Source organism: Pseudophryne corroboree, chromosome 9, assembly GCF_028390025.1.
Source record: "Pseudophryne corroboree isolate aPseCor3 chromosome 9, aPseCor3.hap2, whole genome shotgun sequence".
NCBI classification, from domain to species: Eukaryota; Metazoa; Chordata; class Amphibia; order Anura; family Myobatrachidae; genus Pseudophryne; species Pseudophryne corroboree.
Window position 1 is genome coordinate 434,314,001 of NC_086452.1, and position 27,213 is coordinate 434,341,213.

General features: G+C 43.5%; 1 protein-coding gene across 3 annotated transcripts in view; it reads left to right on the forward strand.

Annotated features, from left to right (window-relative positions):
* Positions 1-27,213, forward strand: part of FOXP1 (forkhead box P1) — a 417,384-nt gene that overhangs the window by 209,123 nt on the left and 181,048 nt on the right. For all 3 annotated transcript variants that reach the window (XM_063941041.1, XM_063941042.1, XM_063941047.1), the window contains one exon: positions 1,161-1,253. In XM_063941041.1, the coding sequence (XP_063797111.1) occupies positions 1,161-1,253 (93 nt within the window). The remainder of the gene's footprint in view (positions 1-1,160; positions 1,254-27,213) is intronic.

Genomic DNA, 27,213 nt, shown 5'->3' on the forward strand with positions numbered 1-27,213 from the left:
CGCAAGTGAAATAATTAGCTCCACCTGTGGACCTTTTAAAATGTGTCAGTGAGTAATTAATACACCTGTGCACCTGCTGGGTTACCTGCAAAACATGCACTGTGTGGGCTCCTGAGGACCGAGTTTGAGAACATCTGTTCTAGAACGTCCGAAAATCAGGATGAAGGGGATTGCTGTGCAGCAACAATTTGAATGGTAACACTTCAATCCACCCCTACTTATCTGTCATATGTAATGTTAAGCCAAAGTACTAACCAATTAAAAAATCCAGCTGCGCTTTCCAGAGGTGTCTCAACCCCAATGCAGTATAATAAGGAAGGGGAGACCCAACCTAACGTCTGTACAAGGGAAGACGGTTGGCAGGTAATGCTGTAAGGCTGACAAGCCCACAGGGGACGGAAAACAAATTGCTGGAGGGTGCGAACAGATCTTCTATATTTAATAATGTTGCTATGGTGGTAAATGCCCAGATAGTGATAGACACTTCAGGTCGAATTGGACGTTCCTTTAATCTTTGAAAAACAGCCAAATATTACCCTGAATGTCAGTAATAACATAAATCAATACATTTGCGATGCAGTTAATATGCCAGCTGACGGAATGCCGGCGGTCAGGATACCGACGCCGGAATCCCAACAGCTGACAATGCTGACAGCCGGAATCCTGGCAAACCGGGGTTATTCCACTTGTGGGTGTCCACGACACCCATTGAGTGGGAATAGAACCTGCAGCGAGCGCAGCAAGCCACCGAGCCCGCAAGGGGACTCTTTGCGCTCGCCCCACTCCCGGCATACTGGCGACCGGAATGCCTAGTTGGTATACTGACGGCTGGGATCCCCGCTGCCGGTAAATCATACTGATCCCTATCTGTATCAGCATATGTCCCTGATCAGCAAATGTGACAGTGATGCTAGAAGAAGCTGGGGCGGCATATGACTGCTCGGAGGGCCGTATGTGGACTGTGGCCGCCGGTTGCCCAACATTGTCTTTCAGGGAGGTAAATAAAAGCAAGTGTGAGGTTACTGTGAGTTACGGCACTCTTCATGTTGTCGTTCTGTAAGTAAATAGTCCTCAGTTGAGTTGTGGAACCACTTCTAGTAATATAGGGTGGTGTCTTATGTGTAGTTTTAGACTGACTTTGTTTTCTATTTCCATTTCAGGCTCTTCATGTTGCACGGCAGCTATTAATACACCAGCAACAACTTAGTGGAGCAAAGGCCCACAAGAGGAATGACAAGCAACCGTCCCTCCAGGTAGGAACTGGTCTTTTAACTGTAGACTTGGAATATTGCAAGTTTCTATGTGTGGCAATGTGCCCCATGCCAACCCAAGGTGCCAATCATGGTCATATTATCACAAGAGCTTTCTGCAGTGCTTAATTCATGTCTCTGAAACCCAAAAAGTTGTTAAGGGGCCCGATCATGTAACGCCTGGACGAGCTTAGGTTCCGTTCCATCATGTCAACGTGAAAATTGCCTTCCAATGTCCCTTTTCCTTAGGCCAAGTACTCGTTTACATCTGTCGATCTTTTATACCTGTCGACTTAACTAGACAGTGTAGATCTATCATCTGAATACCACATTTATTAAAACTTTTAATACAGACCAGGAGTGGTGTTCCCCATAGCAACCAATCAGATTCTGCCTGTCATTTCTCTGTTGCATTCTAGAAACTGATAAAAGGAATCTGGTTGCTATAGGCAACACCCTCACGTCTGCTTTAGTAAACACGACAAACACACTGGAGGTGTAAAACCATAACTATATGCACTGTATCATTGAATTAGTAGCAGCTCGCATGATTTACTACGGGTCTCCAATTGTTTGCACCGCAGACTCCGTGCTGGGCGCGTGATGGAGTATTTCAATTGTTGTCCCATTCAGGCGCAAATAGCTGCCGGCGCCGGCATTTCTGCTCGCTAGCACGGGGAGGGGGGCGTAAAGTGACCCCAATGGCACTTATTGCGTTGAGTCCAGCACTTGAGTCAGATTTAGCCATTTTCCGTGGCGCCATCAGCATGTAAAAAAAAAAATCCAATTGAATAGCGCCCCCCCCCGATTTCCCATCACTTTAGATGGAAGATTAGGTGCGTATAAACAATTGAATTGCCCTCTAAGAGCATAGTAAAAAGCACGTGACTGGATTCTCCGGGACCTGCCTGACGGACTGCATCCTAACACCACTGGCCCGCATTTGTTTCCCAACAGTATAATCCCTTAGCATTACATAAAGTGTTACAGGATGTCAAAAATAGTCTTAGATCTTCCTTTGACATGAAAATATATTGAAAGTGATTCAAGAGTGATGCTATTTGCTGATCAGGAGATCATTGCCAGCTGCCACAAAACCACGGGTCTTTTTTTTTATTTTTTTACTGTTACATTCCAGATAAAGATGGCATTTCACATTGGCATAACTATATAGAGATCATTTGCCCAAGTTATTGGCATAATGTAGAATTGGGCACCCATCAATTACTCACCACTTCCACCCAATAGACCTGTTGTAGTGCAGGTCATCAAAAGCCAGCGTATTATATATACTGCACGTGTGTATACAAGTTACAGAAAGAGCCAGTAACATGTGCAGAATAATTATCAGTCTGGATCAGCAATTGCTGCGGTGGGAACTGGTGAGGAAGGGGGCGGCAGTCACGAATAGCCAACATTTCCTTCCTGCCTCCCCATGTCCATCGGATGTACACACGGGTTGAGGCTGACGGCATTGTCAGCGGTCGGGATTCCGGTGTCGGTCTCCTGACTGCTGGGATCCTGGCTGCCGGCATATCAACTGCATCCCGTACACACGTGCACCTGTTATGCCTATCTAATCCCTCCACATACCATCAGACCTCCCCATGTGCCCCTTTAATCCCCACCAGACCCAAGTATGCCATTAGACCATTAGACCATCCTGTAAGCCAATCTGATTTTCTCACATGCTTGTGTGACCTCTCCACATCCACTTAGACCTACCATTTGACCTCCCCAAAAGGCTTTTCACTTCTCCCTCATTTACCATCGACCCTTGTGCCACAGCAATACTAATGAGGTGCTAGGTTAGGGTTCTTTTTGTTAGTGCAGACATATATAAGAAGTAATAAGCATAAATTATTACAGTATATATAATAAAATCTTCACATGATCAGTTTTATTTAGTTAATTGCAAAAATTACTTTTTTTTTCTGGTCATACACATCCTGGGTATTTATCACCGTACAGCCTTATTTAAAGCATATTGGCCACCTACATGCAGTAGAGGGCGCCAATTTACGTAGCTGGACAAGTATTTATGCTCAAGTGCTCTGCGTCTCATGTCTTAGTGGTGTCACTAGTCCATATCATTTTGCAAACCTAGGCCTCACATCTTGTCACATCTAGTACATAAATGTCACCCCATGAAATGTTTTGACTGCCGCCTGCAGTAAATTCTTGACGTGCCCTTTCTGGAATGGAACATCGCGGCCGCCGGCATTGCAAGTTTTCCCTCGCACCCCGTACAGGGCAAGGGAAGACTTAAAATGTAGGCCCCATTGTATATGACCGATATGTTCCCAGCCGTGCATCGCACCAGTGCCGAATGGCTCATCGCATTCCATTGAGTTGCCTCTTTTGTATACTGTTAGTCCTGTTGTTTCGGGAGTAACATTTGTCTAACATTAAGAATTAAGTTTTTATTATCTGAAAAATTGCCACTCAAAAGACCTTAAATACAATTGTGCTGGAACTTAAGCTGGGTACACACTGGAGCGATGGGGCTGATATATCGGAATCTGGGTATACACTGGAGCGATGGGGCTGATATATCGGAATCTGGGTATACACTGGAGCGATGGGGCTGATATATCGGAATCTGGGTATACACTGAGCGATGTTAATGATGACAGAACGATCACTGTTCCGTCCTTCATTAGCACACATGTTGTCGCTAACGATATAGTCAGGTTTGATTTGCAGCACATCAAACCTGACAACGTCGCCAGCGGGCACCCGCACACTGGGCATACACACTGCCCGAAATGCGCCAATGTGAGCGATTTGTCGGTCTGACCTGCCGGATTGGACGACATATCGCCCAGTGTGTACCCAGCCTTACAGCATCCAGTTTGATAGCTGCTGGGATCAGTTTAGAACTAGGGGAATGGACACTGGCACCAGAACACTTATGGCAGATTGGATCTCTCAGAACAATTGTTTGGGCTGGACATGGTATAGCGTATGGACAGTTCTGTTCTCTTCACACCTTTGTGTATGTAAATGTGCTTTATCCTAGCTAGCAGTAGCAAAATTAGATGCATAATAGTAGTATGATTCCAATAACAAAAAAAGTGCATGTAACATAAACACACCAACACTACCACAAAAGGACTGCCTTAATGCCTCAAAAGTATGTAATTCATCTTATGCATATCATCTGTTTTTAAAAAACCTATGAAAAGGCATCCCCAATCTGCTCACTACAGTTCTCTCATATGCAAACTTATGTATGTTTCTTTATGTAATGATTTCTTGTAAATGTCATTGCATGTGTGGGGAAGTAGCTCAGTGAAACAGTTTATTATTGCATACTGACTGGTGTTTACCTCCTTTGAACATTTACCCATTGTGGTCATTTGTACTATGTCTTTATATTTAGTAAGGTATAGTCATGGTGTAAAGGACAGAGTATGATTACTGATTAGTAAAAGAAAACAAATACTGAGCAACATCCCCAAACAGGTAATTTCAACTTTAAACTTGTCATTTATTTTGTACACTCTGGACATGGCTACTACTAACAAATGCACAGAAAAAATTCTTAAAGCTATGTCTGCAAATGCTAGGAGCTTAGGAGACAAAATTCCAGAGCTAATTGCGATAATGACAAGGGATAACCTGGATTTTGTGGCAATTACAGAGTCTTGGTGCAATGAGAATCATGACTGGGACTTAGCTATACCAGGATACAATTTATTTAGGAAAGATAGAATAGGAAGAATAGGAGGAGGGGTAGCAATGTATGTGAAAAAAAGCATAAATGCTACTTTAATACAAAATATTGAAGCCAAAACTGAGGCCCTTTGGGTCACCATAGAAACTGGGAAGAAGGACATTATTCGCATTGGGGTGATCTATAGACCACCAGGCCAGGGGCAGGATTTGGACAGGAACCTATTGTTGGACATCTCTAAAATGGCTTTTAAGGGAGAAGTCATAATCATGGGAGACTTTAATTTACCTGATGTAAATTGGGAGGGGTCTTTTGCAAGTTCAGCTACAAGTTGCAAATTTCTACATTCCTTACAGGGAGCATCTCTCAAGCAATTGGTGAGGGAGCCCACTCGCAAAGACTCAATATTAGATCTAATTCTTACAAATGGTGATAGGATATCTGATATATATGTCGGTGAGCACCTGGGATCCAGTGATCGTCAAGCAGTATGGTTTAGTATAAAGACAGGATCCAACTCCTCTCACACAAAAACAAAGGTGTTGGATTTTAGAAATGCAGACTTTGCAAAAATGGGGAGATGTTTAAGTGATTCATTGGCAGACTGGAGGAACTTGGAAGGAGTGCAGGAGAGGTGGAAAAAAATTAAAAGTGCATTACTAAGTGCAACAGACCTTTGTATCAAAATGGTTAGGAAAAGCACCAGGAAAAGGAAGCCAGTGTGGTTCACAAAAGTAGTATCAACTAGCGTGAAAGCAAAAAAGATGGCTTTTAGGAAATACAAACAGACTCAAAATAATAACGACAAAGAGGTGTATCTAGACAGACGGAAGGATGCTAAGAAAGTGATCAGACGTGCAAAGGCAGAAGCTGAGGAGAAAATGGCCCAGTCAGTAGATAAAGGGGGCAAAACTTTTTTTAAGTATATAAGTGAAAGGAGAAAATCAAATGGAGGAATAATAAGACTTAAGACAGAGAGTGGGCATTTGGTGGAGGGAGACAAGGCAATAGCAGATCACCTAAATAATTATTTTTGCTCAGTATTTACTACAGAAGAAGGGATGGGGCCACAGTTAAATTGCAAGGACATTCATAAAAATAAGGTAGATGAAAATACATTTACAGAGGAGAAGGTCCTAACAGAACTTTCAAAACTAAAAGTGAATAAATCAATGGGACCAGATGGGATACACCCAAGGATACTCAAAGAGCTAAAAGATGTGATGGTTACACCTTTAACAGATTTATTTAACCAGTCACTAAATACAGGTGCTATTCCAGAGGACTGGAAAAGAGCAAATGTAGTTCCACTGCACAAAAGTGGAAGCAAGGAAGAAGCAAGTAACTACAGACCAGTAAGCCTTACATCAGTAGTAGGGAAAGTAATGGAAAAACTATTAAAAGAAAGAGTAGTGGAATATCTTAAATCAAACACCTTACAGGATCCAAAACAGCATGGATTTACTGGTGGGAGATCATGCCAAACAAATCTTATTGAATTTTTTGACTCTGTGATGAAAATAATAGATCAAGGGGGAGCTGTAGATGTAGCATATCTAGACTTTAGTAAGGCATTTGACACTGTCCCACATCGCAGACTGCTAAATAAACTTGAAAGCCTGGGGGTGGATTATAAATCAGTTAAATGGATAAGAACCTGGTTGCAGGATAGGAAACAGACAGTCGTAGTTAATGGAGTGCAATCTATGGAGGGAAATGTTACCAGTGGAGTACCCCAGGGATCTGTACTTGGTCCAGTTCTCTTTAATATCTTTGTTGGTGACATTGCAGATGGTATTGAAGGGAAGATATGCCTTTTTGCAGATGATACAAAGATATGCAACAGGGTAGACACACCGGGAGGGGTCAAACAAATGATTAATGACCTAGGTAGGCTTGAGAAATGGTCAAGAACGTGGCAACTACAGTTTAATGCTAAAAAATGCAAAATCATGCACTTGGGTCTCAAAAACCCAAAGGCTAAGTATAGTATCAAGGGTACTATAATGGAAACTACTGAGGAGGAAAGAGATTTAGGAGTCACTATTTCAAGTGACTTGAAGGCAGGAAAGCAATGCAACAAAGCAATGAGAAAGGCAAGTCAGATGCTTGGTTGCATAGGGAGAGGAATCAGTAGCAGGAAAAAAGAAGTGATAATGCCACTGTATAGGTCATTTGTGCGGCCCCATCTGGAATAGTGTGTCCAGTTCTGGAGACCATATCTCCAGAAGGATATAAATACATTAGAGAGTGTACAAAGAAGGGCAACTAAAATGGTGCATGGCCTACATCACAAAACTTACCCGGAAAGGCTAAAAGATCTTAACATGTATAGTTTGGAGGAGAGAAGGGAAAGGGGGGGACATGATAGAAACTTTCAAATATATCAAGGGTCTTAACAAAGTTCAGGAGGGAAACATTCTTCAAAGGAAAAGAAGTATTAGAACTCGAGGGCATACATTGAGACTGGAGGGGGGGAGGTTCAGGGGAAATTTAAGGAAAAATTACTTCACAGAAAGGGTAGTGGATAAGTGGAATAGCCTCCCATCAGAGGTGGTAGAGGCTAAGACTGTAGGGCAATTTAAACATGCTTGGGACAGGCATATGAATATCCTTACAAAGAATTAAGGTTAAAAAAGGGCTGAGATTGCCTAAAGGATAAAATAAAAAAGGGGCAGACTAGATGGGCCAAGTGGTTCTTATCTGCCGTCAAATTCTATGTTTCTATGTTTAACATATGCATCACCACATGATAAACCTCTGCATATAGATTTCTGTAATGTTTGATGTATAACACTGCTTAACGAAAATATATCACAAATACTGTAAAATACAATGACTAACTTCCACGCCTTCCTATCTCTATGGGGGATATCCATGTTCCTGCGGTACATCACCGCGGGTAATAACGGCCAGTGCTATCCTATTAGCCCCAATAAGCAAGCACGAACTCAGGCTTATCGGGTTTCTGTTGCTGCACCGGGTGCCGGTTCCCGACAGCTCCCTGGTAACATAACAGCTCCCCCATCATGTGACCGCCGCCGGGGTCAGGGGAAGAGGGGGTCTGCGGCATTGCTCTTGCTTCCCCGACAGGCGTCTCGGCACTGAGTTCCGACTCCTGGCCTGTGGCACCCTCACTGCAGTCCTAGCCTGCTGCTGCTGCAGCGGGCATGGGAAACTGCAGGTCGCCGCGGCTCCTTTGCAGGGGAAACCAAATCCCCGAAAAAAACAACCCAAAAAAAACCCATTGGTGAAACATCGAAGAAAAGTGTGAAAGATGGATGTTTTACACACCCGATGTTTCATCTCCTGTAATAGGATACCGGCCTATTAGTTCCTAGTGTACTCTTGTTCCAATTGTAAAGCGCAACGGAATATGTTGCGCGATAGGTAATCAGCAGGCCAATATGTATGGATGATATTAATTACCCATAATTGTAAAATCAGCCCCAAAGCAGACAGATGTTCTATATCCCCTCGCTGACGCGTTTCACATCCACTTTTGAATAAATCCAATTCGACACCATAAATTAGGAAGCCAAAAGTTCAGTTCAGAGAACATTTTTCAAAAAGTCTACTTTCTCTTCGCTCTGTGAATGGTTTTGTTATGCTTTTCCAGCCACCAGTAGCAACAGAGCACCTGTGAGCTCCCAGCATTAACTTTCCAATTCCATGGGGGCCGCAACGCCCATCCTCCTCTGCCAGATGAAATTACCATGTAAACCTTTTGTGCCAAATTGCTACTTAACCTAGAATGAAGCACAAATAAATGACGATTCCAGAACGATCTGCTCCCCCAAACTGATAAATGAAATAGCTGACCTGTCTCTTGTAAGAGGAGTTTATTTGCAAAAGAAACGATAGCTCACGAGGAGAAGAAATAGAGGAGTGTTTGTAGACAGATTACATATACATCAGCCCTTCTGGCTCAGCTGGAGCGGAGTGCTGCCAAATGTGCTCTGTTGTCTACTGGATAAACTTGCTCACCCCGGTCTATAGTCTATACACAGCGCACCGCTGTTCAAGACGCATATGTGACACTCCGTAGTCTATAGTAGTCAGTACAGGTGAATTTTATGTCAAATCTAACATAAAAGCGATTACCAGTCCATGTATAATAACTATTAGTATCTATTTTGCTCAGTTATAGACGTTCCAGTGCGGTCTCTGATTACTGGGTAGCTAGTTTACTGTATGTATACAGTGTCAATATAGTGTACAGCACTTTACAGGGACCGTTCAAACATTCACATCAGTTCCATCACTGGTGGAGCTTACTGTATAGGGGGGGAGATTTATCAAAGCTTGGAGAGAGATAAAGTGGAGAGATAAAGTGCCAGCCAATCAGTTCCTAACTGTTATGTTACAGGCTGTTTGAAACATGACCGTTAGAAGCTGAATGGTTCTTTAACTCTCCACTTGCTCTCTCCAAGCTTTGATAAATCTCCCCCTAAGTTCTCTACTACATGAATATTAAGCTATCATTTTTAGTTTTATTTTGTGGTGTGTGGGGGGGGGGGTTTGGATCCACCAACAATGCTGGACCTTGTTAATATGGGTCAGTTACAGTCCTCTTCCAAACGCCTTCACCATTGAGATTTCTGGTCGGATTGTAATTGGGCATTCTAATTGGTTTACTGCCCCACACTCTGAGATATAAGCATCCTGACTACCATTATCCCGGACCCAAACCTCTGCTTTTATATTGCAGCGTTCTGACAGCATTATTGTGCAATTAGTTTATATTGGTATTAATCAAAGTTTATTCTCCCCCTCCGGGAGGGGGCTGCCGGGTTGGCGGGGTGGGGGGGTGAAGCAGCAGAAGCGGGAGGTGCGGGGGCATGATGTGCAATTGGGGCCCATCCCTGCCATACAGTGTTGCGATTACTGGTATTGTATAGCAGGGGAGGGGCCGGAATAACACGATTAAACACAAATAGCGCCATCGACCTACGTCTTGACCACTCTTCCGGTTGTGCATAGAGCCTCCTGGGAGTTTTGTAAGAGTAGGCAAGTATGCATTGCTAGAATGATGCTGTCTAGGTCAGATTAATGATTAGGCAACCAAGGCTTCTGCCTAATAAGGGTAGCTCTGAGGGACACAACTTACCACATCTTGTTTTATGTTTCTTGTACAAAGTAGAGCCAAACTGTTGCCTAGGGACCATGGGAAGCCGACTTTGGCGTTGTCCTCTTTCATTTGTATTCGACACAGCTCATGTTAGGGGAAATAAGAGGCTATACAGTCAGGTTCTTGATCCACTGTGAATTGGTGCCTCCGTAATATCACTGGTTCCCAGGAAAGTAATTTTATGCATCCTGATGAGTAGCCACTCACAGCACAACAAGGCTGCCCCCTGTAGGTGTAGAAGTGTCGGGTGCACTTTATTGCACACAGGCACAAAAAATGCTTTTTATTGACTAAAGTATGGATTTTGTAGATCTTTACCTAGTCCGTCTCTTTTACCCATCTCGTGAAAGTTTTGCTTTGTATTAATGATTAACTAAATTGTTGTAATAATAATGCAGATCTAAGGCACGCATTGACTTAGTGATAGAGCCTTATTATCCAAGTTACTGCCCACTATTGTTTTACTAGGCAGGGTGAGGACTCCGGAGAGATTTATTGAGCGAGCTGGGAAGATAAGGGCTGCAGACTTGACCATTGCAGAATAAAACAGGGGTATTCTCACGTTTTCAACCTTATCCAATCACCATGTACTGCTTACTGACTATGTGGCAGTGATACCCTCTCACATTAGTAGATTCATGACCTGTACAGAATATTGCTGAAAATTGCCAGGAAAAGAAGTATTGTTCCATCGATCAGGTTTAAAAGACTTTGATTATTGTATGTACTGTATGGGCCAATTGGAAGTATATACACTATGTGACGTGTGGCCGTTCTGGATGGTTTCCGGGAGGGGGGGGGGGGGGTAATATGGTTCAAGAAAGTGTGGGATCATTGATCATATGACAGTGCTTGTATGGATATTGTATTGTATATTGCTGAGAATACTGGTTCCTACAGTATTTGCAGATGAACGGACTATCTTTATATTTGGCTCATTCCTACTTATTTATACCCCATATGCCTTGGTGTGTTACCCAATGCGGTATACGGGTACCACCCCTGTATATTATGCTATATTAGTGTTCATTCTAGCACCCTGCACCTTTCACAACCCATGCAGTTCCTCTTTCTTGCCTGGGGTGTCGCTGTCTGCTCTGGTGCTTCTATCGTACTATGGTCTTTATCTCAGTGCCGAGGTACAGATCAGAGTGTGCTATAAGCACCAGAGCAGAGAGTGACACCCCAGGCAGGAAAGAGGAATTGCACATATGGTGACAGGTGCAGGGTGCTAGAATGAACACTACTATATAAAAGATATATAAAATAGGGATGTCACTCTGGGTCCTGAAAAACAAATTTCAAACTTGAATTCTACAAGCACATTTGAAATATAATGATAATATAAGTATTTGTTCTATCAAGACACGGAGTGCTGTCCTTTTATTTATATACATATATATATATATATATATTATAATATATGATATCATATGCTTATGCTTCCTACAGACGTTATATAGCATACATTAAACATACTGTACAAATGCATGCTAGTCACAGTGTATGTTCGGCGTATGACAGTCTTTTCTCCATTATTGTCTTGAGAAATATCTGGAGCCAAGCGATGTGAATTATCACTTCTAAAAATATTTTATTTGCTGATCCTTATGCCTTTTCAATAGACTTTCACCGGGGGCCAATTGTAACTAGCAATTGTGTGAGCCAGGTCTAAAGTCAGGTACTAAAATGAGCGCTTTGTTGTGCAGATGTCTCAGGAATAACCGGGGAGAGGATGAAATATGGCCGGGCTGACCTTTCAGCTGTGAGCTTATTTGTCAGGACTCAAATAAGTTGAAAGGATCAAACTAAACGCTTTCGTTGTCAGACTGGGAATTGTTTTGCCTGGGTCCACAGAGGAACCACGATGCAGATTCCGTAGCATTGCCAATTGTTGGTACATATTAGGCTGCTGGAGCATCTCCTGTAGTCAGAGACACAATTAACATTCTAATTTATTAATGTATACAGGGAACTAGCCCAGTCTGTCACTCACTGATTCAAATGACTGGCCATTCTTTTATCTATCTTCACTCCTGGAGTCTTTGCAGCCGACAAGAAGAGAGAGAGAGCGAGAAAAAAAGCCAGAGTCGTCTTAGAAATAGCATTTTTTTTCGAGAGCACTGGTAAAATGACAATGCGCTATTCAGGAAAAGGTAGTAGTGCATTAGGCGGAGAATGTAAAACCCAATGTATGATCAAATTGGGAATGTACCCAATGTCATTCATACTAGATTCTTTGTAATATTGCTGTCTCTGATCTCTAGATTGTCACTTTAAATCATTATTTGCCACTTAAAAAAAAAAAAAAAGTTTTTTTTTTCATGTAATTGATTTTGGAAATGAATCACCCACTCGCAAAAAAAAAAAAAATCGGTGAATAAACGTCATTAGATCTCCTGAAAGGGCTTGGGGTTTTTTTCTGATTTTTTCTTTTCTTTTGTACAATTTTATTCTCTCTTTTATTTTATTTTAATCTTCGTCTGTTGGCATTTTGCATTAAGATTTAGGGTTATATTTACTAAAGTGCGGGTTTATAAAAGCGGAGATAGCATAGCAAGCAATTATATTCTAGATATTCTAGTCTAGAAGGTGTTAGATAAATGAGAAACAGACTCTGGCTGCTTTGAGTAAAATCTCCACTTCTGTGATCCCGCACTTTAGTAAATATACCTCCTAGTATCGATTTGACATTTATTCAGTTAAAACCGAGCGATTTACTTGCAAAAATATTAGCAAGTGTTATAGATGCTGAATTTCATACTAAATGTGATTGACTTCTACGGACGTTCCAAACTGACTCTAACCATAGCTGTAATAGAGAGAATTTTTAGATGCACAAGGGAGAATCCGTGGGTTCTTTATAAACGGTTCATGACCTACAGCATGGGTCGTCCTGATATATATATATATATATATATATATATATGTATATATATATATATATCTATGTGTGTGTATCCTGCCTCGTAGGGTAGTTTATAAAAATATATGTCTATATTTATTGTTTCTTTTATATATATATATATATATAGAGAGAGAGAGAGAGAGAGATACATACTACTGACTGCATAATATAGATGAAATAAACCTGGTGTTGTGTTTAATGTTACACTTCATGACCCACTAACTTCCTCTGTCCTGCAATTGCATCCCGACTTCTATAATAAAGGATATGACAGCAAGCAGGAGAGAATATAGCAACAGTTTTTGTTTACAATCTTGCATTTTAAATCTCTTTAAAGGATTGTCAGACAGTCATGCTTTGCCATGAAACAGTCCCCTAGCCACCTGATGCCCCATCTTGATTATAATCCAAAAATCACAAGAACCCCCCCCCCCCCCCCCCCCCCCTTATCGACTGCTATTGGATGTGACCGTTCATATTGATAACTTTCAATATTTATATCTCCATTGTTTCTCGTATGTAATGTAGTATTGATTTGGTGGGCTGCTTGGAAGAGGGTGGGTGATATGAGCGTGCCTTGTAGGGTTGCCACCCGCCCCTTATAGTACAGGCTCGTACCGGATTTCAAAATAATTTTGTCCCGCATTGAACCAACACGGGATGCAGTTTGTCTAGTATTAGGTCTTCAATGTGCTGCGGAGCTGAGAAGTGTAATTTTACTGGTGGTGACTGTGCGAGGCGGAGCGCCAGACACATAGGCTCAGCCTCTGCGTGCCGCTACGTGCAGCATGAGAGTACATGTTATGTTAGTGTCCTCATCACTGCTGCTATAGCTGCTATAGCGGTACCGAGGCATAACGGTGAGTGAGGGCTTTAAGCTTGGATGCTACATCAGCAATTATTTGCTTTTCTCTGCCGCTGTCATAGTAAGATGCATTTTCAGGATGTACGCAGTTTTTGTAAATGTTCTCGGGGTTTTGTTGTTTTTGCCTTTTGGCTACTGACCTCTGTTGCTGTTTGTTTCCTGACAACTGTTATGAGCCACTGACTAGCTGCTATACTGTTATACACTCCTCTCCTACTTCTTATATTCCCCACACCCTATTCATGACACACTGCTCTTTAACATATTTACACCCCACCCCATAACCATTTACATTCTATAGCTAACAGATCCATCGCTATCTCATAACACACTAGCGCACACAACATTTTTATACCACATAACGTTCTGAATTTGTTCTTTGAACTTTAGGGGTTTATATGGAATCATCCATGTACCCAGAAGCTCTGTAGTGGGCGACCAGTATTTATAATGGGTGCAGGGTGTGAGAGGGGACACAGCCCCTAGGTCTAGTGGGACCCACACCGCACACCCCGCAACCAGAATTATACTTGCCTCTCCAGAGTCCAATGTCAGCCGGCACTGCAGGACAACAGAAATCACTAGAAAAGTGCAGAGCGGCCATTTTCCTGGTGTTTCACACTTGCTCAGTATAGAATTCTTGGGGATCGTGGCACTAATGGCATGTAACTGTAGGCAAGGACGTGAAGGGTCTCTTTGTTGGCCATCTGGCATTAAAGGCACGAGGAAGCTCTGAGGAATATATGTATATGTGGGGTCTCTGGCCGGCATATATATGGACATGATAGTTCCCTGAAGGAGTATGATGGGGCACTAGTTTGACATATAAGGGCATGATGGTGCTCTGATAAATATAAAGCAGCATGAATGGGCCTGGCCCAGAGACATATAAAGGGGTATAAGGTGGCACTGGGCTGACATATAAGGGCATAATGGGGTTTTGAGGCATATAAAGGGGCATGAATGGGTCGTGAGGCATTTAAAGTGGTATGAGGGGGTTCTTTATTACACTGGTTAGATAATAGCCTGAATTCTGACAAATAAAATTGTTTTTAAACCTTCTGCTGTTTTGGTTATGCCCCCTGGCCACGCCTCCTGTTCCTGGAATTTGAAACTCAAAAGGCGGCAACCGCAGTGCCTTCTGATTGTACAACTGTGTTCCCAGGCAGTATTTGTGCACGTCTTGAACTATCTGTCCTGAAGTACGTACTGAATATACATTCCAAAATGTGCATTTCTTTATTTTAATAAGTTAATTTGCCTTTCATCATCCACACATTTAGACATCTTTTTGCTCATTAAAATGAATCTGCAATGGGTGGGGCGACATATTATACAATAGTAGTATATTCTTATTCTTACGGAAAAGGAATATTGTCTTACTTAAAAAAAAAAACATTCACTGATCTTAAAACTAACTGCATTAGGTGTTAGTTTATATAATTGAAATATACATTGTTTTATGCCACCCTAATGTTTTCTGGATGTTCAGTAAGTCTCAGAAACTCCCTTTTTTATTGTTTAAACCACAATTTACAGTCTCACTTATAGTGGATGCGATACACCAATAAAGAGAGCGGTTAACTACAGCCCTCTCACAGGCAACACTTAAACAGCTGCGTACGGCTTCAAGACGCACATGTGCTTGTGTTTAAAAGGACCATGATAATAATGGACTGATATGTACCAATGGCAGCCAAGAAACAGAATAATGCTGCTGATGATTTCTCGTCCACGTTTCACTAAACTTGGAAAAAGCCTTTGCTTGGTAAAATAAATATATTATACATTATCAGAATATAGTTCATATACCAACTAACTCTTGTTTTCACTAAAAGGGGTCGATTTAGTTAGTGCCAATCAGTGTCGGACTGGGGTATGAAGGGCCCACCGGGGGAATGCAGTGATAGGGGCCCATACTTATGGGTGTGGCCAGCCTACAAAGGGGGTGTGGCCAGCCTCCACAGAGGCTTGAAATACACAATAGTTTAGTGCAGTGTAATGCAACATATCTACCATGTATAATACAAGTGCACAGTCTGGAACCTGATCCCTAGAGGAAGGAGTGGGCACTCAGGCAGTGGGGCCTACCGGTGGTATCCCTGGTACCCCTGTGGGCCAGTCCAACCCTGGTGCCGATGGCACATCGCGACCAGCGACATCACTAGTTATGTGTATGATGGATATGTGCGCCAAACTCTCAGCAATGTGGCTACAAGGGATACGGTCATTAGGTCGACCACTATTGGTCAACATGCATTAGGTCAACATGATCAATAGGTCGACATGGAAAAAGGTGGACATGAGTTTTTCAAAAAAATTAAATTTTTGACTTTTTTCATACTTTCCGATCCACTTGGACTAAATTGGGAACGGTAACCTTCGCGAGCCATGCAAGGGGACGCGGTGCACTAATTGGGGATCCCCATAATTTTACGAAGAAAACGACACCAAAAACAGTAAAAAACAAAAAACAAAAACCTTGCGTCGACCTTTTCCATGTCGACCTAGTCTACGTCGACCTATTGACCACGTCGACCTAGTGACCATGTCGGCCTAAGTGTGGTCGACCTAATGATCCATACCCGGCTACAAAAGCTGAAAAATAATGATGGGAACAAAAAAAAAAATTCCGGTTTTGTTTAGTGTTTTTTTACATTTATATTTTAAAATATTACATGAAATCTGCATAATGAACACTGGGGCAGATGTATTAACCTGAAGAAGGCATAAGGAAGTGATAAACCAGTGATAAATGCAAAGTGATAAACACACCAGCCAATCAGCTCCCATATGTAAATTAACAGTTAGGATCTGATTGGCTGGTGCCTTTATCACCTTGCACTTATCACTGGTTTATCACTTCCTTATGCCTTCTCCAGGTTAATACATCTGCCCCAGTATTAGTAGTGCCTCTAGAGCTCCAACATACATATAGCATATGCAGTTAATTCCTTAAGGAATCCTAAAGGTGGGTACACACGGAGCGATAATCTAAGCAATCTGACTAGATTGCTTAGATTTTCAGCAAGATCGCTCTGTGTGTAGCCCTAACAGCGATAGCGATGCGCAGCCCCGCGCATCACTATCGCTGGTGCTAGATTGGCCAATCTAGCGGGTCGCTCACTTCACCCGCTGGGTGAAGTGAGTGCCCCCCCCCCCCGTCTCCCCCCACACGCTCAGCACACATCTCTCCTGCATCGGACCGTCTATATGGGCCTTAACAGTCCAGGTTTAAGGGAGCAGATGTATTAAGCCTGGAGAAGGGATAAAGAAGTGATAAAGCAGTGATAAGTGGAAGGTGATCATTACGGGTTTGACAAATGAGAGGAGCTGATTGGCTGGTGTGTTATCGCCTTCCACTTATCACTGCTTTATCACTTTATCCCTTCTTCAGGTTTAATATATCTGCCCAAAGGTGACTTAATTAGTATATTATTAATTTGAAATGAACGTGAATGCATGGATATCCTTAAAACCTGGACTGTTAGGTTGCCTTGAGGACTGGGTTTGGGAAGAAATACACTAAGCAGTAGTGGTGAGCCTATTATTTTGAACATTATTGTTTATTATTATTGCATTATGTTTGTTATTGTAACACACACACACACACACACACACACACACACACACAAATTAAGCAAACAGAACTTTAGGTAAGTAGCCCTGTTTGGCACTAACCTCCGTGCACTTTTTACATCCTAACATTGTTTTAAAAAAATGAGGAAGGGGCTTAAAATTGTTTTCTTGTTCAGTTCTGTTCCTGATGCGACCCTACAATGAACTGGTCATGACCCATAAACTGGGATCATTGTTCAGACCTGGGAAACTGATGTGATGAATGAAATGTCTTAAAAAAAAGAAAGAAAAAAAAAGAAAATGTGCACCCCCACTACACACACACACACACACACACACACACACCTTTGACGTGTTTATATTATAAGCCCCCTGGGGTGAAATAGACAAGAAGTCTGTAGGATGCTCAGAGCGACCTGTCACTTTGGAAAGAGAGGTTACATTTAAGGTCAAGAAAAAACGTTCATACCAAAGTGGAATTCAAGTTAATTTCGTCACTAAAAACGTCATGATGCCAACGTTAGACTCTAAATAAGAACAAAAAAAAACAAACAAACATATTTTCCATTGATGTTGCAGACATCGTTTGTTTATGGCCTACACCGTTTTATGATGGTGGGTTTATTTAATGCCTACCGATGATCTAAACAGACTGAAAGTAGTGATTTTGTGACCCAATATTCAGCCTATAAAGGTACTAGGCACTAGGGACGTCACAGAGCTATATTTCCTAGTGACTGGTGGTTCAGCCAACAACATGTCAGCTTCCACTGTGACTAAGCATCAAGAACATCTTTTATGCAAAGGGAGAGGTGAATCAAAGCTTGGCTAGAGATAAAGTGGAAAAAAAGATACCAACCACTCAGCTGCTAATTGCCAGTTTTCAATCACAGCTTGTAACATAGCAGTTAGTAGCTGATTTGCTGGTACTTTATCTCTGTCCACTTTATATCTCCCCTAAAGTGACTGTTCTAGAACTCTGACGGGTTCGGTTAGTGCCTAAGCCAGTTGCCATCTTCTAAGCATACGGGCAAGCGAAAGCCCACGCCAGACGTGATCCAAATAAAAAAGTGAGAGATTGCCATCCTTGATTCTTTGACGGTCAAATTGAGCTTTAATCTGTTTTCCTGGAAGAGAGCAGACGTCAGGGCAAACAGGACTTGCAATTAACGGAAATAGTTTATCCCATGAACAAGGAGCCGACTTCAGAGATGTCTATAGAGAATGGGTGTTGGACCACGGATGGAATAAAGTAGTGACTGCTGCATTCCTGGCTGATAGTTCCCTCTGTGTGATTGTACGTCGTCACATTCTTTGTAGGATCGATATTACTGATAGTTCCATATGACCTCTGAGGTAATCTAGAAGTCAATGAAGTAGGTTTACAAGCTACACATAAAGAGAAAACCCACGGGCATCTATATTGGTGACACCTTACTAGTAAACCTATTGTTCCTCCATGGGGCACTAAGGGTGTTCGGATCTGTAATGTGTAAGTTTAGCATACGTAAGAGAGCCAGCCATCCAAACTTGAAAATACTGTAGTTTGCCTCGACTTGTTGGTGGGCCAGTTGTTTGTATATTTATTTATTTGTTACCAGTTATGTATATCGTGCAAACATATTTCGTAGCACTTTACAGAGAATATTTGTCCATTCACACCAGTCCCTGCCCCAGCGGAGCTTACTGTCTTGTATTTGGAGCAAATTATTCTACCAGTATGTTTTTGGATTGTTAGAGAACCCATTGGAAAGCCAACCATGGTGTGATTATACACGGTGGAGTCACATTATTATGACCACCAGCTAATAGCCAGAGTAACCGCCGTGTGCAGCGCGGACAGCAGCTAGACGGGCTGAACTGTCATTTTAGACGCGCGTCTGGTAGCCCCCGGGTTCATTTTGACGGTGAGCTGCTCCACTCTAGCGTGTCGGTCGGCCCTCACGCAGCTTTGTAGCCGACGTTCACGTCTCACATCAATGGCACTTGGTGCTCCGCAGTTTCCACGTCGGTTATTCGCAATGGTGCCATTTGTCCAGTCACGATACACCTTCACCACAGCAGCTTGCGAACAGTTACAAACTGCGCGGTTTCAGAAATACTGCCACCCTAGGCCTGAAAGCCAATAATCATCCCTATTTGAAACTCTGATAAATCTCCCCTTTTACCCATGACAGCAATGAGTGATATGTGTGCAGACGGCCTATCACACACCTTATATACCCACCAAGCCAGCGCATGACACATGACGTACTTCATGGGCTACGCGCTGCCGACGACACAGTTAGGTTTACTTCTGAAAAAGTGTCTGTCCTGTTTGCTGGCTGACGCAGCATCCCTGCTTCGCATACTCACTAGGGTGGTCATTCCGAGTTGTTCGCTAGCTGTTTTCGTTCGCAGCGTTTAGTCAAAAAAGCGCCACTTCTGCGCATGCGCGACGTACTTTCACAACAGCCGAAGTAGTTTCACACAAGGTCTAGCGACGTTTTTCAGTCGCACTGCTGGCCGCAGAGTGATTGACAGGAAGTGGGTGTTTCTGGGAGGTAACTGTCCGTTTTCTGGGAGTGTGTGGAAAAACGCAGGCGTGTCAGATACAAACGCAGGCGTGCCTGGGGAAACGCAGGCGTGGCTGGCCGAACGCAGGGCGTGTTTGTGACATCAAAACAGGAACTAAATAGTCTGAAGTGATCGCAAGCTAGGAGTAGGTCTGGAGCTGCTCAGAAACTGCACAATCTTTTTTTTGTGGTCGCGCTGCGATCCTTTCGTTCGCACTTCTAAGCTAAAATACACTCCCAGAGGGCGGCGGCTTAGCATTTGCACGGCTGCTAAAAGCAGCTAGCGAGCGAACAACTCGGAATGAGGGCCAAGATACGGTAGGTGATCAGTCCAACAAGCAAGGTTGTTTTTTAAACATGCAAGTTTTCCAGGGCAATTCCCAGCCGTCTTGCTTTCTATAAGATTGATGCGCTCTTTAAAAGTTAAATAGAATAAATACCAAAGTATAGATGTTTGAATAGAGAAAACTGACATGAAGTACTTACCTTCACATTACTACCCCCTAACATACGTTGCCTGATCCGGCTACGATAGGTTGCCAATTAGCAGAGTGTCAGTTTGGAAATGTCCCTCCAAAAGGGGTCTGCGGGCATTCCCATGAATGAGGCACTTAAACGCCAACATATTATCCTCCCCCCGGAGCTGACACCCTTTACTGTATCTTCCGCTGCTGCTTATCACTTAAGCATTTATTTCCAGCCTTTTCAGCTCTGCAAAACTGGTATCAAAAGATATTTTCAAGGCCAAAGAGTGTTGCAGATAATAGATCATACATAATGTTATGATTACTGTTGAATAAAATTAAAACAAAGCGAGCAGACTTGACTGGTCAAATACGTGTAAATTGATAGCAAACTGACATATGTAATTAACAATCCTCCTGCCATTCTACCTTGTGCTTTACACTTTGGGTGTTCAGAAAGAAAGCGACTCCCACCTCGCTAATTACCATTATCACTGGAATGGTAGGGCTTGAGTCATTAGTTCCATGTGCATTTAATTAGAGGAAGGCTGAAATTGGATTTAACTTATTAGTTTTTCATGGATCACTTTCTTGTCATCACTTCAAATTGGATTGCAGCCCCAGGTAACTAATTATGAGAGCCACAGGATCAGGAGTGAAAAAAAAAAGCATTAATGAGAAATAACTCTGCCGGGCCCTGGCTGATCGTCCACTTGTGGTGTTGGAGGAAAGAGTGCAGAGTTACGGATTACAGGGATCTTAGGGATTCTCCATGGCTACAGATCGTGGGAGTTCTACCCCACCTGGAGTGGCTTATAACATATACTACTGGGCTATAGATGTTGTCACAACGGGATTACTCAGTCAGCGGTTTAGTACTTACATTACGGTGGTAACGACATTGGATTTGCTGCAGCTATAACATAACGGGGCTTTCGTACCTGAAAGGTGGCTTAAAGGGAAAATATGTTTTATCTACAGACGTGATTTCCATAAACTTTTATTTTACTGTTAATGTTCCCTTAAATATCCATTGATAATTCTGCAATTGTGGGTTTCTGTTCAGTGACACTGTAGAGAGCAGACGTTGCTGGGTAACGTAATTCACCTGGGCGGCCGATTGCAACGTACTCACACCTTGGGGGTAATTCCAAGTTGATCGCAGCAGGAACTTTGTTAGCAGTTGGGCAAAACCATGTGCACTACAGGGGGGGCAGATATAACATGTGCAGAGAGAGTTAGATTTGGGTGGGTTATTTTATTTCTGTGCAGGGTAAATACTGGCTACTTTATTTTTACACTGCAATTTAGATTGCAGATTGAACACACCCCACCCAAATCTAACTCTCTCTGCACATGTTATATCTGCCTCCCCTGCAGTGCACATGGTTTTGCCCAATTGCTAACAAACTTGAAGCTGCGATCAACTCAGAATTACCCCCCTTGTCCACTGAGCTGCATGTGTGCAGCTTTGACGTACTGCACACAGCAGAATCTGCGCTGCTCCGTGTGCAGTACAAGGAAATAGCGTGCGTAGGACAAAGGGATATTGACCCAGTGGTTCAATCGTAATCCTAGGAAATAGCTCCAGGCAATAAGCGTCTAACAAGATGTCTCTGTCTCGGGCGTACTCCCGTTTTTACTCTGCAAGTAAAGTCAAACCGAAGCATTTCTCTTTTCCTTTCAGTATAATTCTTTGGAGAAATCTATCATGTTTAAAGGTACACAAACCCTGTTTATAAAGTGCATTTATTATTGTAGTCAGTCTTCATTGCCTGCTTGATCAGGGTGTCTGCAGGCGCAGTTGTTAAGTGGGTGGGGACAGAACAACCTGTAGACAAGAACAGCCCCTGAATAGGGATGGCCATCGATGATTCCGAAACATTGGTCTATTGCAGATGTTGAATACTTTAGCCATCGATTGGGGAGAACCAGGTGGTTTCCTGCCATCAATAGAAAAGACCAACCAGATAGGTTTGTTTTTTTTCCCCCTCAACATTGTGTTCGCACACGGAGCATAGCTCCACCTTCTGACAGCCACGAAGCCCCGCCCTTAGTCATTGATTGGTGGCAGCTCACTCTATAGTAAAGAAGGGATGCCCATCGGTGGGTGAAACCATCGATGTTTCCTAGCAGATAATGTCAAACCACCAATGTTAGCAATCGATGGTGAACATCGATGAATAACCCAACAATGACCATCTGTACCCCAGAATTGTCACAGTGGCAGGAGATGAGTGGGCTGATCTTATGGTGATTAGTGAACACTTATGCTAGAGAGAACAAGGCTGCATGTGACGGGGGTAGTGACATGATGTGAGGAGGGGAGGTAATGGAGGTTGCAGGAAGCCACAGACTGAGAGTTATATAGGGAAAGGAGCAGGATCACCAGCAGCACAGAGTATATCAGGAGGTAAGTGATGTGTTAGTTAGTGATGAGCACCGGAAATTTTTCGGGTTTTGTGTTTTGGTTTTGGGTTCGGTTCCGCGGCCGTGTTTTGGGTTCGAACGCGTTTTGGCAAAACCTCACCGAATTTTTTTTGTCGGATTCGGATGTGTTTTGGATTCGGGTGTTTTTTTCAAAAAACCCTAAAAAACAGCTTAAATCATAGAATTTGGGGGTCATTTTGATCCCAAAGTATTATTAACCTCAATAACCATAATTTCCACTCATTTTCAGTCTATTCTGAACACCTCACACCTCACAATATTATTTTTAGTCCTAAAATTTGCACCGAGGTCGCTGGATGACTAAGCTCAGCGACCCAAGTGGCCGACACAAACACCTGGCCCATCTAGGAGTGGCACTGCAGTGTCACGCAGGATGGCCCTTCCAAAAACTACTCCCCAAACAGCACATGACGCAAAGAAAAATGAAAGAAAAAAGAGGTGCAAGATGGAATTGTCCTTGGGCCCTCCCACCCACCCTTATGTTGTATAAACAGGACATGCACACTTTAACCAACCCATCATTTCAGTGACAGGGTCTGCCACACGACTGTGACTGAAATGACGGGTTGGTGTGGACCCCCACCAAAAAAGAAGCAATTAATCTCTCCTTGCACAAACTGGCTCTACAGAGGCAAGATGTCCACCTCATCATCATCCTCCGATATATCACCGTGTACATCCCCCTCCTCACAGATTATCAATTCGTCCCCACTGGAATCCACCATCTCAGCTCCCTGTGTACTTTGTGGAGGCAATTGCTGCTGGTGAATGTCTCCACGGAGGAATTGATTATAATTCATTTTAATGAACATCATCTTCTCCACATTTTCTGGATGTAACCTTGTACGCCGATTGCTGACAAGGTGAGCGGCGGCACTAAACACTCTTTCGGAGTACACACTTGTGGGAGGGCAACTTAGGTAGAATAAAGCCAGTTTGTGCAAGGGCCTCCAAATTGCCTCTTTTTCCTGCCAGTATAAGTACGGACTGTCTGACGTGCCTACTTGGATGCGGTCACTCATATAATCCTCCACCATTCTTTCAATGGGGAGAGAATCATATGCAGTGACAGTAGACGACATGTCCGTAATCGTTGTCAGGTCCTTCAGTCCGGACCAGATGTCAGCATCAGCAGTCGCTCCAGACTGCCGTGCATCACCGCCAGCGGGTGGGCTCGGAATTCTGAGCCTTTTCCTCGCACCCCCAGTTGCGGGAGAATGTGAAGGAGGAGATGTTGACAGGTCGCGTTCCGCTTGACTTGACAATTTTCTCACCAGCAGTTCTTTGAACCCCAGCAGACTTGTGTCTGCTGGAAAGAGAGATCCAAGGTAGGTTTTAAATCTAGGATCGAGCACGGTGGCCAAAATGTAGTGCTCTGATTTCAACAGATTGACCACCCGTGAATCCTTGTTAAGCGAATTAAGGGCTCCATCCACAAGTCCCACATGCCTAGCGGAATCGCTCTGTGTTAGCTCCTCCTTCAATGTCTCCAGCTTCTTCTGCAAAAGCCTAATGAGGGGAATGACCTGACTCAGGCTGGCAGTGTCTGAACTGACTTCATGTGTGGCAAGTTCAAAAGGTTGCAGAACCTTGCACAACGTTGAAATCATTCTCCACTGCGCTTGAGACAGGTGCATTCCACCTCCTATATCGTGCTCAGTTGTATAGGCTTGAATGGCCTTTTGCTGCTCCTCCAACCTCTGAAGCATATAGAGGGTTGAATTCCACCTCGTTACCACTTCTTGCTTCAGATGATGGCAGGGCAGGTTCAGGCGTTTTTGGTGGTGCTCCAGTCTTCTGTACGCCGAAAGTGTGCCGCAATTCTTCTGGCCACCGACAGCATCTCTTGCACGCCCCTGTCGTTTTTTAAATAATTCTGCACCACCAAATTCAAGGTATGTGCAAAACATGGGACGTGCTGGCGTTGTCCGATGCCACAAATCCACAGGAGAGTCCAATTGGGGTAAGCCATTCTGCGATGATCTTCCTCAGTTGCCGTAAGAGGTTTTCAGCTGTGTGCGTATTCTGGAAAGCGGTGATACAAAGCGTAGCCTGCCTAGGAAAGAGTTGGCGTTTGCGAGATGCTGCTACTGGTGCCGCCGCTGCTGTTCTTGCGGCGGGAGTCAATACATCTACCCAGTGGGCTGTCACAGTCATATAGTCCTGAGTCTGCCCTGCTCCACTTGTCCACATGTCCGTGGTTAAGTGGACATTGGGAACAACTGCATTTTTTAGGACACTGGTGAGTCTTTTTCTGAGGTCTGTGTACATTTTCGGTATCGCCTGCCTAGAGAAATGGAACCTAGATGGTATTTGGTACCGGGGACACAGTACCTCCAACAAGTCTCTAGTTGGCTTTGCAGTAATGATGGATACCGGAACCACGTTTCTCACCGCCCAGGATGCCAAGGCCTCAGTTATCCGCTTTGCAGCAGGATGACTGCTGTGATATTTCATCTTCCTCGCAAAGGACTGTTGGACAGTCAATTGCTTGGTGGAAGTAGTAAAAGTGGTCTTACGACTTCCCCTCTGGGATGACGATCGACTCCCAGCAGCAACAACAGCAGCGCCAGCAGCAGTAGGCGTTACACGCAAGGATGCATCGGAGGAATCCCAGGCAGGAGAGGACTCGTCAGAATTGCCAGTGACATGGCCTGCAGGACTATTGGCATTCCTGGGGAAGGAGGAAATTGACACTGAGGGAGTTGGTGGGGTGGTTTGCGTGAGCTTGGTTACAAGAGGAAGGGATTTACTGGTCAGTGGACTGCTTCCGCTGTCGCCCAAAGTTTTTGAACTTGTCACTGACTTATGATGAATGCGCTGCAGGTGACGTATAAGGGAGGATTTTCCGAGGTGGTTAACGTCCTTACCCCTACTTATTACAGCTTGACAAAGGCAACACACGGCTTGACAAATGTTGTCCGCATTTCTGTTGAAATACTTCCACACTGAAGAGCTGATTTTTTTGGTATTTTCACCAGGCATGTCAATGGCCATATTCCTCCCACGGACAACAGGTGTCTCCCCGGGTGCCTGACTTAAACAAACCACCTCACCATCAGAATCCTCCTGGTCAATTTCCTCCCCAGCGCCAGCAACACCCATATCCTCCTCATCCTGGTGTACTTCAACACTGACATCTTCAATCTGACTATCAGGAACTGGACTGCGGGTGCTCCTTCCAGCACTTGCAGGGGGCGTGCAAATGGTGGAAGGCGCATGCTCTTCATGTCCAGTGTTGGGAAGGTCAGGCATCGCAACCGACACAATTGGACTCTCCTTGTGGATTTGTGATTTCGAAGAACGCACAGTTCTTTGCTGTGCCTTTGCCAGCTTAAGTCTTTTCATTTTTCTAGCGAGAGGCTGAGTGCTTCCATCCTCATGTGAAGCTGAACCACTAGCCATGAACATAGGCCAGGGCCTCAGCCGTTCCTTGCCACTCCGTGTGGTAAATGGCATATTGGCAAGTTTACGCTTCTCCTCCGACGATTTTATTTTAGATTTTTGAGTCCTTTTTTTACTGATATTTGGTGTTTTGGATTTTACATGCTCTGTACTATGACATTGGGCATCGGCCTTGGCAGACGACGTTGATGGCATTTCATCGTCTCGGCCATGACTAGTGGCAGCAGCTTCAGCACGAGGTGGAAGTGGATCTTGATCTTTCCCTATTTTTGGAACCTCAACATTTTTGTTCTCCATATTTTAATAGGCACAACTAAAAGGCACCTCAGATAAACAATGGAGATGGATGGATACTAGTATACTTATGGATGACGAGCGACTGCCGACACAGAGGTAGCTACAGCCGTGGACTACCGTACTGCGTCTGCTAGTATAGACTGGATGATAATGATATAAAAAATGTATATATAGCACTACTGCAGGACAGGTATATATTGTATAATGACGGACCTGCTGGACACTGTCAGCACTGCAGACTCCTAAACTACTAGTATGAAGAAGATAGAAAAAAAAAAAAACCACCACAGGTAGGTATACAATTATGGACGAGCGACTGCCGACACAGAGGTAGCTACAGCCGTGGACTACCGCACTGCGTCTGCTAGTATAGACTGGATGATAATGATATAAAAAATATATATATATCACTACTGCAGGACAGGTATATATTGTATAATGACGGACCTGCTGGACACTGTCAGCACTGCAAACTCCTAAACTACTAGTATGAAGAAGATAGAAAAAAAAAAAAACCACCACAGGTAGGTATACAATTATGGACGAGCGACTGCCGACACAGAGGTAGCTACAGCCGTGGACTACCGCACTGCGTCTGCTAGTATAGACTGGATGATAATGATATAAAA